The sequence below is a fragment of the Ictalurus furcatus genome, chromosome 12, assembly GCF_023375685.1.
Source record: "Ictalurus furcatus strain D&B chromosome 12, Billie_1.0, whole genome shotgun sequence".
In the NCBI taxonomy this organism is placed as follows: domain Eukaryota; kingdom Metazoa; phylum Chordata; class Actinopteri; order Siluriformes; family Ictaluridae; genus Ictalurus; species Ictalurus furcatus.
The window spans coordinates 28,004,434-28,019,357 of NC_071266.1; the positions used below are offsets into that span (position 1 = coordinate 28,004,434).

The window sequence follows — 14,924 nt, forward strand, 5'->3', positions numbered from 1 at the left end:
TGAAGATAAATCAGTTACTGATTAAGTCACAATCAAAACAGATAAATATTTATTATTGATTTCATGCCACTCAGTGCAGCAGAAACACAAACCAGAGAAACAGCACTATACGAGTTAGATAAGTGATAAAGTTTCTTTTATCTTAGACATTTCCGTTGAACTTTCTTCAAAGCCAAAGTGAAGAGCGATAGAAAAATAAGCCTCATCTTCAGATTAATAGAAAAGTGTTCGGAATTAATGAGGCCACACTGCAAAACAGCCAAATAACTGAGACAGGGTGGGTGACTTTTTGTAACAATTGTGCAGAACTGTTCATGAAGATCACAGATAACAGCTTTATTATTGGCTATATTGGTTTATCCCACAACCCTTCCGAATCCTGGATTCTGATTGGGTAGAAAGTGTTGATTAAACACTCGGGAACATGCTGTTATAGGAAAACAATGAACACCTACCCTAAAATAGTGTTTAATTCCTTACATAGTCCTTTTACTGCTAACACTTTTAAACAGAATAGTGTTTGTCATTGTAAATCATTCACAGAAGTGAAATTAAATGAGATGATAGATAGTTAATCAGAACCACTTCATTTCTGTAATACTGACCTGTGTTGTACAAACTTGCTGAGTCAACAGCTGTGCAATCAAGTAGATATAATCAGTTAAGATAAGAGCAAACTTTGCCCATTAATCTGAATGTAAAAAGGAAACAGCAGTGAGAAAGGGAGACCAGACCTGACAAAGGGAGAGAATGAGAGAAGGTGCTCAGGATTTCATGAGGATAAATCTAACAACAAAAGTCGAGATTATCCCTAAGCGGGACGCAGAGCAGATCTGTGTGTAAGAGACAACAGAACGGATACAGGCATGTGGAATTTCTGGGTGTGTCTGTGTGTATTTGCATGCTCTTTGCAGGCCATGCCTCTCATCAGAAACAAGTTCTTAGATTGCAGCAAGGTGCTGCTGGTCTCCTTTGACGGGTTCAGGTGAGACACACATTTGTTGGAAATTCAGTGTTTTATCAATATGAAAAAAAGTCATTTTTACATAACTAGTTTAAATGTATTAATTAATATATTTACTTACTGTTAGCAAAAAAGTATGAATTTAAACAAGTAGCAGACATGCAGTAAAAATCATATTTATAATAACAGATCATGTCCCACACATTTTGACCCAAGAGTAATAATAATAAATGCGCTAGAATTTTAAAAATACGTATAGTGTGAATTTGAAATAAAAACCAGAAACTGGGTGTCCATTACCATCAATGTGTCTTATGACACATGCAAATTTAACATTTGCATAACATTCACAATAGATGCACTGATTTACTGACAGTCTCACAATTAAATGGTACAATACTATACCATTACTTATCACAAGGGTGGTACCGTTAAGTATGTATCTTTTACCTGAGAAGGTGCATTAGCGTTAAAATTCAAATTATGTACCATACGTTATTTTAAAGGTGTACTATATACACATTCTCATGTGAAAGATCTTATAATAAAGCTACAAACGGTGCCACCAATTGACAGCAGTTCTACATGCACATTTAGTGTCCAATTAACCCTTACTGTTCAATTCAATTCAATTTTATTTGTATCTATTTTACAATAGACATTGTCTCAAAGCAGCTTTACAGAAACATATAAGGGTGAGGAGAAACTCCCTAAGATGTTAAGAGGAAGAAACCTTGAGAGGAACCAGACTCAGGAACCTGTCCTCATCTGGGTAACAATGGATAGTGTGAAAAAGTTCATTATGGATTTATATGAAGTCTGTTTGGCCTTAGAAGCAGCCGTAGTCCCAACAATCTGGAATTGGAGTAGATAAGAGCTCCATCCAGAGGCAGGACATCCGAAACGGATCAGGCAGGTCCGGAGAGCAGAGAGAATCAGGATCTCTAGTATCTCTCTCTAGTATCTCTAGTATCTAGGGCGGTTGTGGCTCAGGTGGTAGAGTGGGTTGTCCACTAATCGTAGGGTTGGAGGTTTGATTCCCGGCCCACATGACTCTACATGCTGAAGTGTCCTTGGGCAAGACATTGAACCCCAAGTTGCTCCCAATGGCAAGTTAGCGCCCTGCATGGCAGCTCCTGCTACCATTGGTGTGTGTGTGAATGGGTGAATGAGACACAGTGTAAAGCGCTTTGGATAAAAGCGCTATATAAGTGCACCATTTACCATTTATTTTATCTCCATTAAATCGTACTGTTAAGTGCCTTAATGTAATTCAATTGCCTCTCTTAACAGCACTTTATAAAGGCACCAAATACCATAATGATTTACTAAGAAGTTCCCTGGTTAATTGCATGTTCTTGTCTGGTGTTACATGTTTGCTTTAAGGAATAAGCAATTAGGGGCATTTCAACATGAAATTGCAAGGGGGGTGGAGTCCATGCAATTAGATTTATAAATTAAGGTGTTAGTCACTTTCAGATGAAGCCAACATGATACTATTTACTTTATACTTTGCTTTACAGATGAAAATGTTTTAAAATTAAAGCTCAGTACCGCAAAATAATCAGGATGTGAAAAAATGTTTCAATTCCTTCTCCTATAAACCGAACACACAATCTTTTACTTTGCATTTATTTTCTGCATCATCCCATAGAGAGAGAATTATCGATCTGGACTTACATAATTATAGTTACATAATTTAGGTAATTATGAATGGCATTTTTTCATAATAAACCTGCAACATATCCACTTTCTGTGCCTGCAATTTATCCACTATACACAAATAGTGCACATTACATTAGATCAGGGGTGTCAAAGATTTACAGAGATTTACCCGCTTCTAACACACCAAATTCAGCCCATGAAATTCTTGGGAATTGGCTGATGAGTGGAATCAAGTGTGTTAAATGAGGTTGAAAGCTAAAAACTTTGGAACTGGAGTTTGACACCTCTGCTTTAGATCGTAGTTAAATAAGTAAATAAGTACGTAAGTAAGTAAGTAAATAAATACATTGTTATTATTACTACCGTGTTAATAATTGCTGCTGTTTCAGGTGGGATTACGACAAAGACGTAGACACGCCTCACCTGGACCAAATGGCTCTAGATGGGGTGAAAGCAACTTTCGTGACACCAGCCTTTTTTACCATGACCAGTCCTACTCACTTCACAATACTTACCGGTAACGATACATGCATCATTCAATAACCACATTAAAATTCACTTATCGCTGTGTGTCCTTCACGTGACCCCATTTTCTAAACTGTACACATGCAACCTGTCTTATCAGTAAAAGGTTTTTATTTATCTTATCAAGACATATCCTTTATCACGACAGTTATCCAATGCACTATACACTCTGTGGCCATTTTATCAGGCAACACCTAACAAACTTTATATCTGTGCCCAAAAGCTGTTGCTGTAATCATAAAGATGGTCCTGCTGCTCGCTCTATGATTCTTATTCACAATCTGCTCATACTGCACATCCTGTGAACAGACAGTACTCTTTATCTTCGTTCTTCTACACTTGTATAATATTTCAAAGTGTCACCAAAAAGGTTCCCTTTTAAGTCAAGGTTTCTTTCTCATGCCATCTGGGAGAGTTTTTCCTCACCACTGTTGCCTTCAGCTCGTTCAACAGGGATCTAAATGTACACCTGGATCTCTGTAACGCTTTCTGTAAGGCTGTGACAATATCTATTATTAACAGAACCATATAAATAAAATTGAGTAGAATTGTATTGCTGAGAATAATCCACCACATCTTTCAGGCTGGAGAGTTGCACATAGCACCAGATGTTGTACGTACCTCGAAAATACCCATTATAATGCCACAAAGCGTATACACCCTTTTTAATTTTTGTAAAGAATTTTAATAATTCCAAATCCATTAAAAATGTTAACTTCTGGCTTGTTGAATTTTGGATTCTGATTAATCAACACCTTCTGAACAATTTCAGCAGCTCTGACAGTAGTGCAGCTGCAAATCGCAGGTTTATATTAATACATTCCTTCTAATACGTTCTTGTTTCTATAGTAACAGCTCATTCATAGAGACTTGTACGACAGACTGTACAAGTCTTTAATTAAAAACCAATTGGAAATGGTCTGCACTTCTATAGCGCATTTTTAACCTTAGCGGTTCTACAAAGTGCTTTACACTGGTTCTCATTCACCCATTGACCCCCCATCAATGGTAGCAGAGCTGCCATGCAAGGTGCTAGCTTGCCATCAGGAGCAACTTGGGGTTCAGTGTCTTGCCTAAGGACACTTCAGTATGTTGACTCATGTGGGCTCGGAATCAAACTGTCAACCCTACGATTAGTGAACAACCCGCTCTACCACCTGACCCACAGCCGCCCGTAAAATTGTAAAATCATTGGCAATTTTACGTGTTATAAAAGAAACAAAACGGTTGGGGATGTGCTGTCATAAGAAAATAATCATCTTCAGGCTGGTAACAGTAACTCTGCTTCCTCACACCACCGCATTGTTAACTATTTTATCGTAACATTATGATGGGGTGTAATCTCTACTCTAATCTTACCCAAGACTGGCATTGTCATTTATTCTGCAGGTAAATATATTGAGAATCACGGTGTGATACACAACATGTGGTTCAACACCAGCTCGTCTGAGAAGAAGCCGTACTATCAAACGCAATTTGTGAACGAGTGGTGGGATAACGGCAGCCTGCCCATCTGGATCACTGCTCAAAGACAGGTACTGAAACCCTAAATGTGAATCTTCTTGTACAGTATTTTAAAGTTTCAACATGTATGTCAACTTTCTAAATCAATCAATCATACAAACTGTGGACTGAAATTTTTTAATTGGTATCCATTATATTGCAGAGATAAAACATTATATATCTTAGCTGTTTGGAGAATGGTAACATGGCATACAATAGATCATCTTGTGATAACCAACATGATTAGACTTTAGGTTTAGACCCATTATAATTGGTGCAAGCCTGAGATAAACGCCACAGTGCCTGGACATCTAATGCCCGAGGTGGACAAATAAAAGAAATTATTAGATAAGTGGAAACTCGTGTGTATCCCAGTCTCATGTTATAGTACAGGAGAACATGGAGTCCAGGATTGAATCAATGACCCTGAATTTGTGAGGATGCAAACCACTGCACCACCATGCAGCAAGATTATTAAACAGATTCAGTCGCTTAATACTACTAGACTACTCAATGTCCTGGATGATTATGTTTACACAACATTCACATTTAGTGCTGCAATAACATTTGACATCTGAACTGATGTTTTCTTTTCTTTTCCTTTTTCTTTAACTCAGGGTCTCCGAGCTGGCTCACTTCACTTCCCTGGCACAGCTTCAACCTACGATGGTGAGAAAGCAGTGGTGTCTGAAGTGGAGCCTCGCTTCTATGACTACAGCAATGAGACGGTATGGCGCCAGAACATTGACAAGATCATGGATGTCTGGTTTAGAGAAAAAGACCTGGACTTTGTGGCCTTGTATTTCGGAGAGCCAGACGGCATAGGCCACAAATATGGTCCAGATTCAGAGCAACGCAGGAAGATGGTGAGACAGGTGGACCGAACGGTGGGATACCTCAGATCTGCAGTCGAGCACAACGGCCTCACCCAGTGTCTCAATATCATCATCACTGCTGACCATGGCATGACTACGGTGTTACGTGGTGGTGAGGTGAACGAGATTGTACTCTTCAAGATCCCAGGATTCTCATTCCAAGATCTAGACTTCCATCTGGTGGACTACGGGCCATCTGGTTTGCTCCTCCCTAAAGCAGGAAGGCTGGAAAAAGTGTACAATGCCCTGAAGGGTGCTCATCCACACCTCCATGTCTACAAAAAAGAGGAAATGCCCTCCAGACTGCACTTTGCTCAAAATGACCGCATATTGCCCATTATCCTATGGGCCGACTTGGGATATGTCATTAATGGGGTGAGTAACTTGACTATTTAACCAGTTAAAAAATGAATTGTATACCTGTGAAATTCTAGTGTTGTTGAATTCTATATTCTGATTGGACAGTTGGAGTTGATTTATTTCCTGTAACAGCAGCTTTAACAGGAGTGCAGCTGCAAATCACTGAGACAGTTACATTTTGTTGTATGTGCCATGACAAATGTGTCAAAAAAGATGATCTTGTGAAACTTTACTTGCTAGTACCTCCCAGTGCAGTTCAACAAAGGAGAGCATGGCTTTGACAATGACGATTTGGACATGAAGCCTTTCTTCCGCGCAGTGGGACCTGCCTTCCGGAAGAATCTTATAGTAGAGCCGTTTGAGACAGTGCACATATACTCACTGATGTGCCACCTGCTGGGCATCACACCTGAACCCAACGACGGACACCTGAACGCCACGCGTGCCATGCTGCTCTCCTCTGAGCAACCTCAGGGTTAGCGAATTATCAATTATCATGATTTCACTTAAAAGCGTTATAGCGATAATCATTTTTTAGATATTGCCCAGTCCTAGTGGGAACAAGTAGCAAAGGTCTGATAGAAAAGGGATCTAATGTCTACAGCAATCCGTTTTTAAAAGCCCTGTCCAGTTGACATTAAAATCCACAGTTGTTTTAACTAATCAAATATAACAAAAGGAGCTAGTCTAGTAGTTGCCTTTGAAGCCTATAGTTCGACATACAGTATATTCTTGCACTTTTTTTGGATGCTAAAGGAAAAAATCCACCCTTAATAACTTGTCTACTAATACTTAAAATTTAAATATTATCTTCAATGATGTCCTAGATTTAATTTAAAATGAAATTCTAAGTTTTCTTATTTAGTTCACACTTCTTTTATTGACATGTCGGTCTCTTTACACTTTCACCTTTTTATGCAAAGTCTTCTATTCATTCCAAAAATCTCAAGTGTCCATCATTGGCTCACTGGTGTTCCTGGAATTTAAAGTCACAACCATCCAATTACAAATCATAATTTAACTGGCACTTAAATGTAAAATCTCACCACTCTTTTATACCACTTTTTTACTCATACTCTGTGCTTGTGCTGCAGAAAAAAACTCTGTCCTGCCCGGAGTGTTCATTGGCCTCGGGGCTGTGGCTGGTTTGCTGCTGATCTTGTTTGTTGTCATGGTGACCCGCAGCGTCCTTAAGCGCAGGAGGAAAAAACAGAGGTATGGGGATAAAAAATAGACTCAGATATTAAGAATAAGTTTTTAAAAAAATGCAATTTGTAGTATTAATTCATGCAATGTTAATAATTAAATACATCAATGATTTAATAAATGAAAAATAAATAATTTGAATAAAATAAATTTAAATTGTTAGCATTTAATTATCCATTATTAATTCATTAGGTTTCATTAATTCATTTATTCAAACCTGTAATACAGCATATACAATATTTGCCACTTAATATATTATTTGTTGTCCCCCCCCCTCCCCCCTCATTTTTTAGAGCTGGTAGTTGTGAAAAACCTGAAGGTGATGACAGAAAACAAACATCATTTTAGCCTGGTGTTGCATTTGTACCTTCTTGCCCAATCCACTGGGCAGAAAATTAGGAAATTTCAATAAACCACAACCAAAAAACAAATAAATTGTCTCCTCTGCCATACAGCAAAAAATAACTACGCTACATTTATTAAGCATAAACATATTATGGTCAATTTTTTGTGTTTGTTATTCTAAGTACTATAACAATTATGTTTAAAATTTTATAATTGTTAAAGTTTGCTTACCTGCCAAGATGTAAAGGTTTTAAAATGTTCATACACATGTTCAATATGGATATGTTTGTACACATTTTATATGAATATTCATGTCAATATAATTTTATATTTCTGAATTATTTCCATAATGTTCAATTAAAACATTTCACTCTTTTGTTCAAAAAGATAAGTACTAAATAAGGTAAATCATAATTTGCTCAATAAAAGGAACAAAAAAAAATACATTACGTAAACAGAAGAATAATGAGCAGAAAAGACATTTTTGCCGAGTCATTACCAGAAACACTATGTACCCTAGCTAAGAGTTTTGGGGCTACTGTAACCTAAACCTACATAATTATTCTTTCACGAAGACAATGAAAACAGATTCTTAACTTTTCCAACAAGTTTATAAAACTTGGACTCAAACTCTCTGGAACAGGAAGTGGTGGTGCCTCTGAAACCTTCTTGTCTCTTTCCCACTCAGATCCTGGATCCTGAAGATACAATTCTCCATATGAATCACACAAATAAAATAAAATGTTAAAACAAAAACTAACGAAAAAAATGCTCATCCAAGTTAAGAACTGAGCGAATTGATACATTTACAGAAATTATTTATGCTTATTGACGAGTGATGTCTACATAAATAGAAAACAAATGGATGCAAATTGTGCTTTGTTATCGCTCGAGATATATATATATATATATTACCAGTCAATGTGGTTTATTTATTTATTTGTTTATCTGAAACAAGTTCCAAAAAGTTCCAGTTGAAATCTGCCAGTCCCAGTGGTTTAGGCATTAATGGCTGTGTGTTGAGTTATTTTGAGGGGACAGAAAATTTACACTGTTACACAAGCTGTACACTCACTACTTTACATTGTAGCAAAGTGTCATTTCTTCAGTGTTGTCACATGAAAAGATATAATCAAATATTTACACAAATGTGAGGGGTGTACTCACTTTTGTGAGATACTGTATGTATTGCACAGAGAGTACAGCATAAGCTAATTTCCATCTCGACTCCCTAGAAAGGCTTTTCTTTAAAAAAAATTAAAAAATAAAAATAAATAGAAAAAAATGCTTATCATAAAACAAAACTTTTAGCTAAAGTGGCATATCATTAGGGCTACAACTAACGATTATTTTAATAATTGATTAGTTGGTCATTTTTTTTTTGTTTTTGTTTTGATTAATCAGATGGTGGGCAAACTTTCTGTACCTTTTTTTATTTATTTAAAATAAAATCCACAAACAGTGTTACAAATATAAACTTCAGACTAAAACTTTACACAACTGTTTGTCCAATTATATAAGACTGAAAAAAACCTAATACACATAGACACACACCATAATATATATTTTTCATTTAGGACTGTAGTTTAATTCAGTGTACTAATTCAAGTATATAAACAGTAAACTGAAGAAAGTCATTGTCGTTGACTCTGGGTGTCTGCTAAAGCAAGTGGCGTCACATTACGTGCATGACATCATGCACTGTCGACTAGGACGTGGCTTATACTTCCAGGTAGTAAAAAAACGCTAGTGTTTCTTTTGAGATAATATTACCTTTCTAAAATTCATACACTAGACGGTAAACAGTGCATAATGTAAGTGTATAGTACGTCATTTGGGACACAACTTTAGCATTTACTCTCCGAAGCGTGTTTTCGGAACACAAATAACGTAATGAGTAAACGTGTCCCGTGCTGCGCGCTGACCGACTAATCGATAATGAGATTCGTTAACAAAGATTTTCATAATCGATTATCATCGATTAGTTGTTGCAGCTCTACATCTCATTTATACATACATACATACAATATCGTTCATTTCAAACAAAGCGAGGAAACACCTGGAATTTGGCGAAGCACCTGGAAGACGGCCCTATATTATGTTTGTTTGAGACAGCTGGCATTGTGGTCATGAAACCAGCTAACGTTATGCTCCATGTAATGTTAGTGATAGCCAGTTATTTGTTAACGATGCTAACGCACTGCAGTGTTGCATCGTGTTGCACTTGTAGCCTCTACACGTTTACAAGTTAATAAAATGACCACTTTATTAGTCATTGTGAGACAGTGTTTGATAACTAAAATATCCCTCTCTCTCTCTCTTTTTGCAAGTATCAGCAAGAGGAGAATGTCCTCCAGGAGTTTTTAATAAAATTTTTAAACCACACCGTGGTATTGACTTTGGTATCGAGTATTGTGTACTTTTGGTGGTATTGGTACCGACTACTAGATTTTTGGTATCGTGACATCCCTATACTACACTGAATAATACTTAATAATAATAATATAAAATAATTGGGGGGGGGGGGGGGTCTGTTAGAAATAGTAATATAACAATAGTAATATATTTCTGACTTAATTCACTTTTTTGTGTTAGACCTTGAGGCTTTTATTTTGGCGGAAAACCGCAGGAAGACCTCCATTTATTTGGCAACAAATAAGTGAATTTTTTAATTCACTTCTCAATCAGGTCAAATGCTGTAAACCTCTGCCCACAGAAATATTTGAGATTACGGCAACATAAAACCAAAGTGAATCTGGTGCGTGTCTAAATGCAGGTTATAAGCGACTCAAACTCACAGCACAGACAGAGATGAATTTGTTGTGGAGTGGCGTTTACTGTGAACAGAGCCGCTCTAAAACACCAATGAGCCATTCACACACACTCTGAGTGCAATAAGGTGACACGGCTTTACCGTCTCAAAAATCAAGGAGCGAAAATAAAATCTAAATCTGCTTCACAGTGTCGGTTCGGTTGAATTTTTAAGACCTTTGAAATTGATTTAATTTTCACATTTTAATTCTAATTACGGCATAATTTTTACATTAAGGAATTTATCACTAATAGTTTATTAATGATGAATACAACGGATCATTGGGATACACTGTGTTAGTACCCCTAAGTGGGGTGTAATGAAACTTCCTACTATTCTTCCTTCCTTCCGTGGGTGGTTCAATCTGGAGATCAGAGGTGACCTCTCCATTCAGTTGCTTCATTCTCGCAGATGCCCAAGTTTCTGTTGGAAAAAGAGAACATCCATAAATATGGGCGAAACTTATTTCCACATCCTTTGTACTCTTGTCTTATAGAATATATATATTGATAAAGTGTAATCTATAAAGTAATATGTATAACCAACATTAAGGATTATTAAGATAAGATGATAAGATAATACTTTATTAATCCCCAGATGGAGAAATTAGGGTGTCACAGCAGCAGTCAAAAAAAAAAAAAAAAAGAAAAGAAAGAAGAATTAAAAGAGATAGTAATGAGAACAATACAGGGATATATAAAGAGTATATACAGGATGTATAAATATGTATAGACATAAGCACAAAACTCTATATACATTATATCTATCTAGCTCTCTCTCTCTCTCTCTCTCTCTCTCTCTCTCTCTCTCTCTCTCTATATATATATATATATATATATATATATATATACACACACACACACACACACACACACACACACACACTAACATATCGCATATGTGCAATATTATATACATATTCCAGCTGTATGGTATAATCAGTGTGGACATATAACAACAGCTTTGAAGCAGTGATGTGATATGTGAGCAGTGTAAAAAGTACAGTACTCATATGAAAACAGTGTAGCAGTGTATTTGTAGTGTAGTCAAAAGTCAAAAGTAAAGTAAAGTCAAGAGAGGGGGTGGCTAGGTGTTTTACAGCCTGATGGCTGTCGGCACAAAGGAACATCTGAAGCATTCTGTCTAGCACCTGGGGGGGATGAGCTTGTGGCTGAAGGTGCTCTCCATCTGCCGCAGCTCAGCAGACAGTGGATAAAGAGGGTTTCCCAAAATTTACCTGATTTTGTTTCTTATTCTCTTCTCCACCACTGTCTCCAGAGTGTCCAGTTTGTGACCAACAACAGAGCTGGACTTCTTCACCGACTTGTTGAGTTTGTCACCCTCCCTAGCCTTAATTCCTCCTCTCCAGCATGTCACAGCAAAGAACAGGGCACCGGCTACTACAGACTGATAGAACATCTGCAGTAGCTTGCTGCTGCTCATGTCAAATGGCCTGAGCCTCCTTTGAAAGAACAGTCTTCTCTGTCCCTTCTGGTAGAGAGCTTCTGTGTTTTCTATTTTCTTCCCCTGGATGGTAATAGGTGTTGGGGGCTTTCTGTTTCGGTGGAAGTCCACTATCAGTTCTTTGGTCTTGCCGATGTTGAGCTGAAGGTGGTTATCCTCAGACCATCTGACAAAGCTCTCCACTAAGCCTCTGTACTCCTCCTCCATATCTTCAGGAGGAGTACAGAGGCATAGTGGAGAGCTTTGTCAGATGGTCTGAGGATAACCACCTTTTTATTACTTAGAAGCATAATCTAAAACCATAGAACACTTTTTAATCAGGTTATATTCCAACTGTATATTGAGATAAATTAATTGTCTTACTACACAGAAATTGTGTTTCTGTATCGTCCTGCTCAGCAATTAATTGGCATTAGACAGTCGCTGAGAGTCGCTTTTTTAAGTAAACTACCTTGAGGCCCAATATCAATTAATGGGTTACTGTAGGCTAGGGCCTCAGGAAGGGAGGCAGATATCAGCTAGGACGGCAGATAAAAGCAGACAGAAGCTCATTGAGATATATGAAGGGAGTCTTGGTCAGAGAGAAACAAAAAACAAAGACTCTGTCTGAGTGAAACCTTGTTTTTTGATTGGTCTGTTTTTAATGAGAAAGGTAAAACCCAGCCTAAGATGAGTCTGCTGGGGCAGAAAGGTATGAAGAGGGTGTGAGTGTGTTGGCATGTTTTAGACATTCTACAGACTGTCTCACATTGTTGTTTCAATAAATTTTGATTATTTTTGGCATCTACAAACCCTGTCTCGTAAGTTATTTAACTTAAGCGGGAAAGTTTTTTTCCCCACGACAGTCTACACTGAACTGAATAGATTAGCTGGCTTCAATGGCATCATTACTAACGAGACTCAAATTACATTGCCTTTATTATAGCAAAATGTGGAATTTGCAAATAAAATTAAAACACAAACTTTACTCTCTTTTAAGTGGCGCACAGCATATCAGGCTTTCCCAACAGTTAATAAGCATACTGTTACCAATACACAGATTAAATGTATGAGTACAGCTACACAAGACAAGGGAAGTCCAGCAAGAACACACAAATAAAAAGCGAATGTGTGCAGTTATATATATGGTTAAATATGGTTTTAGTCAACATCAAAGTGCTGAATTTTTTTTAAATCCTAAGTTTACATACGTAATAATGCTAAAACTATTTGTATTTTATTTAACTGTGTCTTCAGGTCTTAGCCAGCAAGCTCGCTTAACATCGACTGGAAACACATGAAAAACAGTTTTTCTGAATTATACCTCTCAGAATTAACACACTGAGGCACGCAGCAATAAAGTGAAGAGCTGATTTAATGTCTTTGGTAAGAAAACCTTCTCTGTTAAACGGCCAAAACGCTCATTCTGATGACAAACAACTTCTTAACAAGTCACATAAAACACTTCTCTCAGAAAGCGGCGCTGAACCGGCAGCAGTAACGCGCGCGCTCGTAGCCGCTGAGGTAAGACAGACAGCGCCATCTTGTGTAACTATCCGCCATCTTGTGTAACTAACCGACTGAACTTCAGCTAGCAGCAAGCTAGTGTTAATATGTTCACTGAGAACTTTTAAAAAGCATACAAAAATCAGCTATTTACAACTTCAGATAAAATGTGATTTAAAGCCAACAAATTTTCACTCAGCTCATGTTAGCTAAAATTCAAGCTGTGCTAAACTAAACTCTTCAGTAGTATGCTAGCTACAATGCAAAATTTTTCCGGGAAATGAGTATCTTAGGGCTAACCACTAGTTAGCTGTCTTTTACCTTTAATCTTTGTAGCTGAAGCTCTGTTTAACGATTTAATTTAATTAAACTACACAACAGATTTGTAACTGTGAAGATTATGAGAAAAAACATTACTTGCTGTGAGCTGCTGCTCCTCCACTCCACAGATGGCGCTGTGAGAGAGAGAATGAACTCCAGCAGGAAAAAAAATGTTCAGTTGTTTTCCCTGTGGGGGAGGGGCAACTCTCTCTCATTTACATATACATTTACATGTATTTATTTAGCAAACGCTTTTATTCAAAGTTACTTACAAATGAGGAAATACAAGCAAAATGATATAACAAGCAGAGAACAAGTAATGCTACCATACAACATTTTTACTTGAGTTCTAGAGGAGCAAATCTGTCACTTTACATGTTTATCTTTATTATTAAATGAATATCTAAGTCTGATGCTGGTTTTAACACTGAAAAAAAAACTCTAAAGTTATTTCTTGAGGTATGATTTGATGTATTATTAATTATATTTTAAATCTTCTGTCACTCAGAAGTTCTAGTGAAATATATAAAATAACAAACGTTATATTAACTCACCAGGCCATAGCAGCCTAATTTTGATTTCTGGCAGGGGAACCCCAGACACTAGGGACTGCACTCAATGCCGGTCCCAAGCCCGGATAAAATGGGAGGGTTGCGTCAGGAAGGCAGGAAGGGTATCTGGCATTAAAAAAAAAACTATGCCAATCAAATATGTGGACCTATGATCCACTGTGTCAAACTGTAACGGGGCAGCTGAAAGAACAACATATTAACTTATAGGGCCCAGGTAGAGCTGTATTATTTAAATTATACGTGAACATGCATATACAGTCCAATACCACGCAATATTGTGTTAATTCAAACCTACAAAATTAAGCAAATTTACAGATATACATAGATATAGATGAAAACAGACAAACCAAATTTTCCTCGGAAGACTTTATTAATGAGAATGAATAACTGGCTGTTGGAAAAATGCAAGAACAACCATGCAGTTGGCAAGCAACTAATTCACTGTGCCACATATTTCATCTATTGTTCCCTAGAGCAATGAAATCATGCAAATGGAAAGTGTCCTCAGAGTACGAAGCATGAACACATCATCGGGAATAAATAGCTGAATTTAGAAAAGATTTCCAAAAAAGATCACAAAATTGGGAATGTTAGCTCGGTCACTATCAAACCGGCTAACTTTAGTATTTACAAACAGCAGTTAGCATAACTTTAGCTCACTGTGGGTAATTTTAGAATTTACACACAGTGGTTAGCGTATGTTAGCTCGCTTACCAGCAAACAGGAAGTCTTTAAAAATTAAGGTAAAGAATTTACGTTAAACGAAGTGTCACTAACCTGTGTGTATTCTGCAAAAGCAGTGGTATGCGTCATTTTAGCGAAAATAG

The 14,924-nt window shown here is 37.1% G+C and overlaps 1 protein-coding gene and 1 long non-coding RNA gene across 3 annotated transcripts; one reads left to right on the top strand and one right to left on the bottom strand.

The window, feature by feature from the left end:
- The first annotated feature begins 635 nt into the window (after positions 1-635).
- On the top strand, positions 636-11,608 carry LOC128615574 (ectonucleotide pyrophosphatase/phosphodiesterase family member 7). Of its 2 annotated transcripts, none has more exons than XM_053637774.1 (7): positions 636-985; positions 3,019-3,146; positions 4,544-4,689; positions 5,275-5,907; positions 6,133-6,367; positions 6,987-7,107; positions 11,534-11,608. In XM_053637774.1, exons 1-7 carry the CDS (start codon positions 867-869, stop codon positions 11,547-11,549), a joined length of 1,398 nt encoding a protein of 465 aa, XP_053493749.1. In that variant the 5' UTR covers positions 636-866; the 3' UTR covers positions 11,550-11,608. The 2 variants fall into 2 exon arrangements, with proteins under 2 accessions (XP_053493749.1, XP_053493748.1); XM_053637773.1 differs by lacking the exon at positions 11,534-11,608 and adding an exon at positions 7,392-7,541.
- On the bottom strand, positions 6,745-13,814 carry LOC128615632 (uncharacterized). Its single transcript, XR_008387233.1, has 5 exons — positions 13,622-13,814; positions 10,589-10,678; positions 8,041-8,141; positions 6,969-7,081; positions 6,745-6,868 (listed from the first exon to the last, which is right to left on the bottom strand). It is a non-coding gene; the product is annotated as an uncharacterized LOC128615632 (long non-coding RNA).
- Between the last annotated feature and the right edge of the window lie 1,110 nt (positions 13,815-14,924).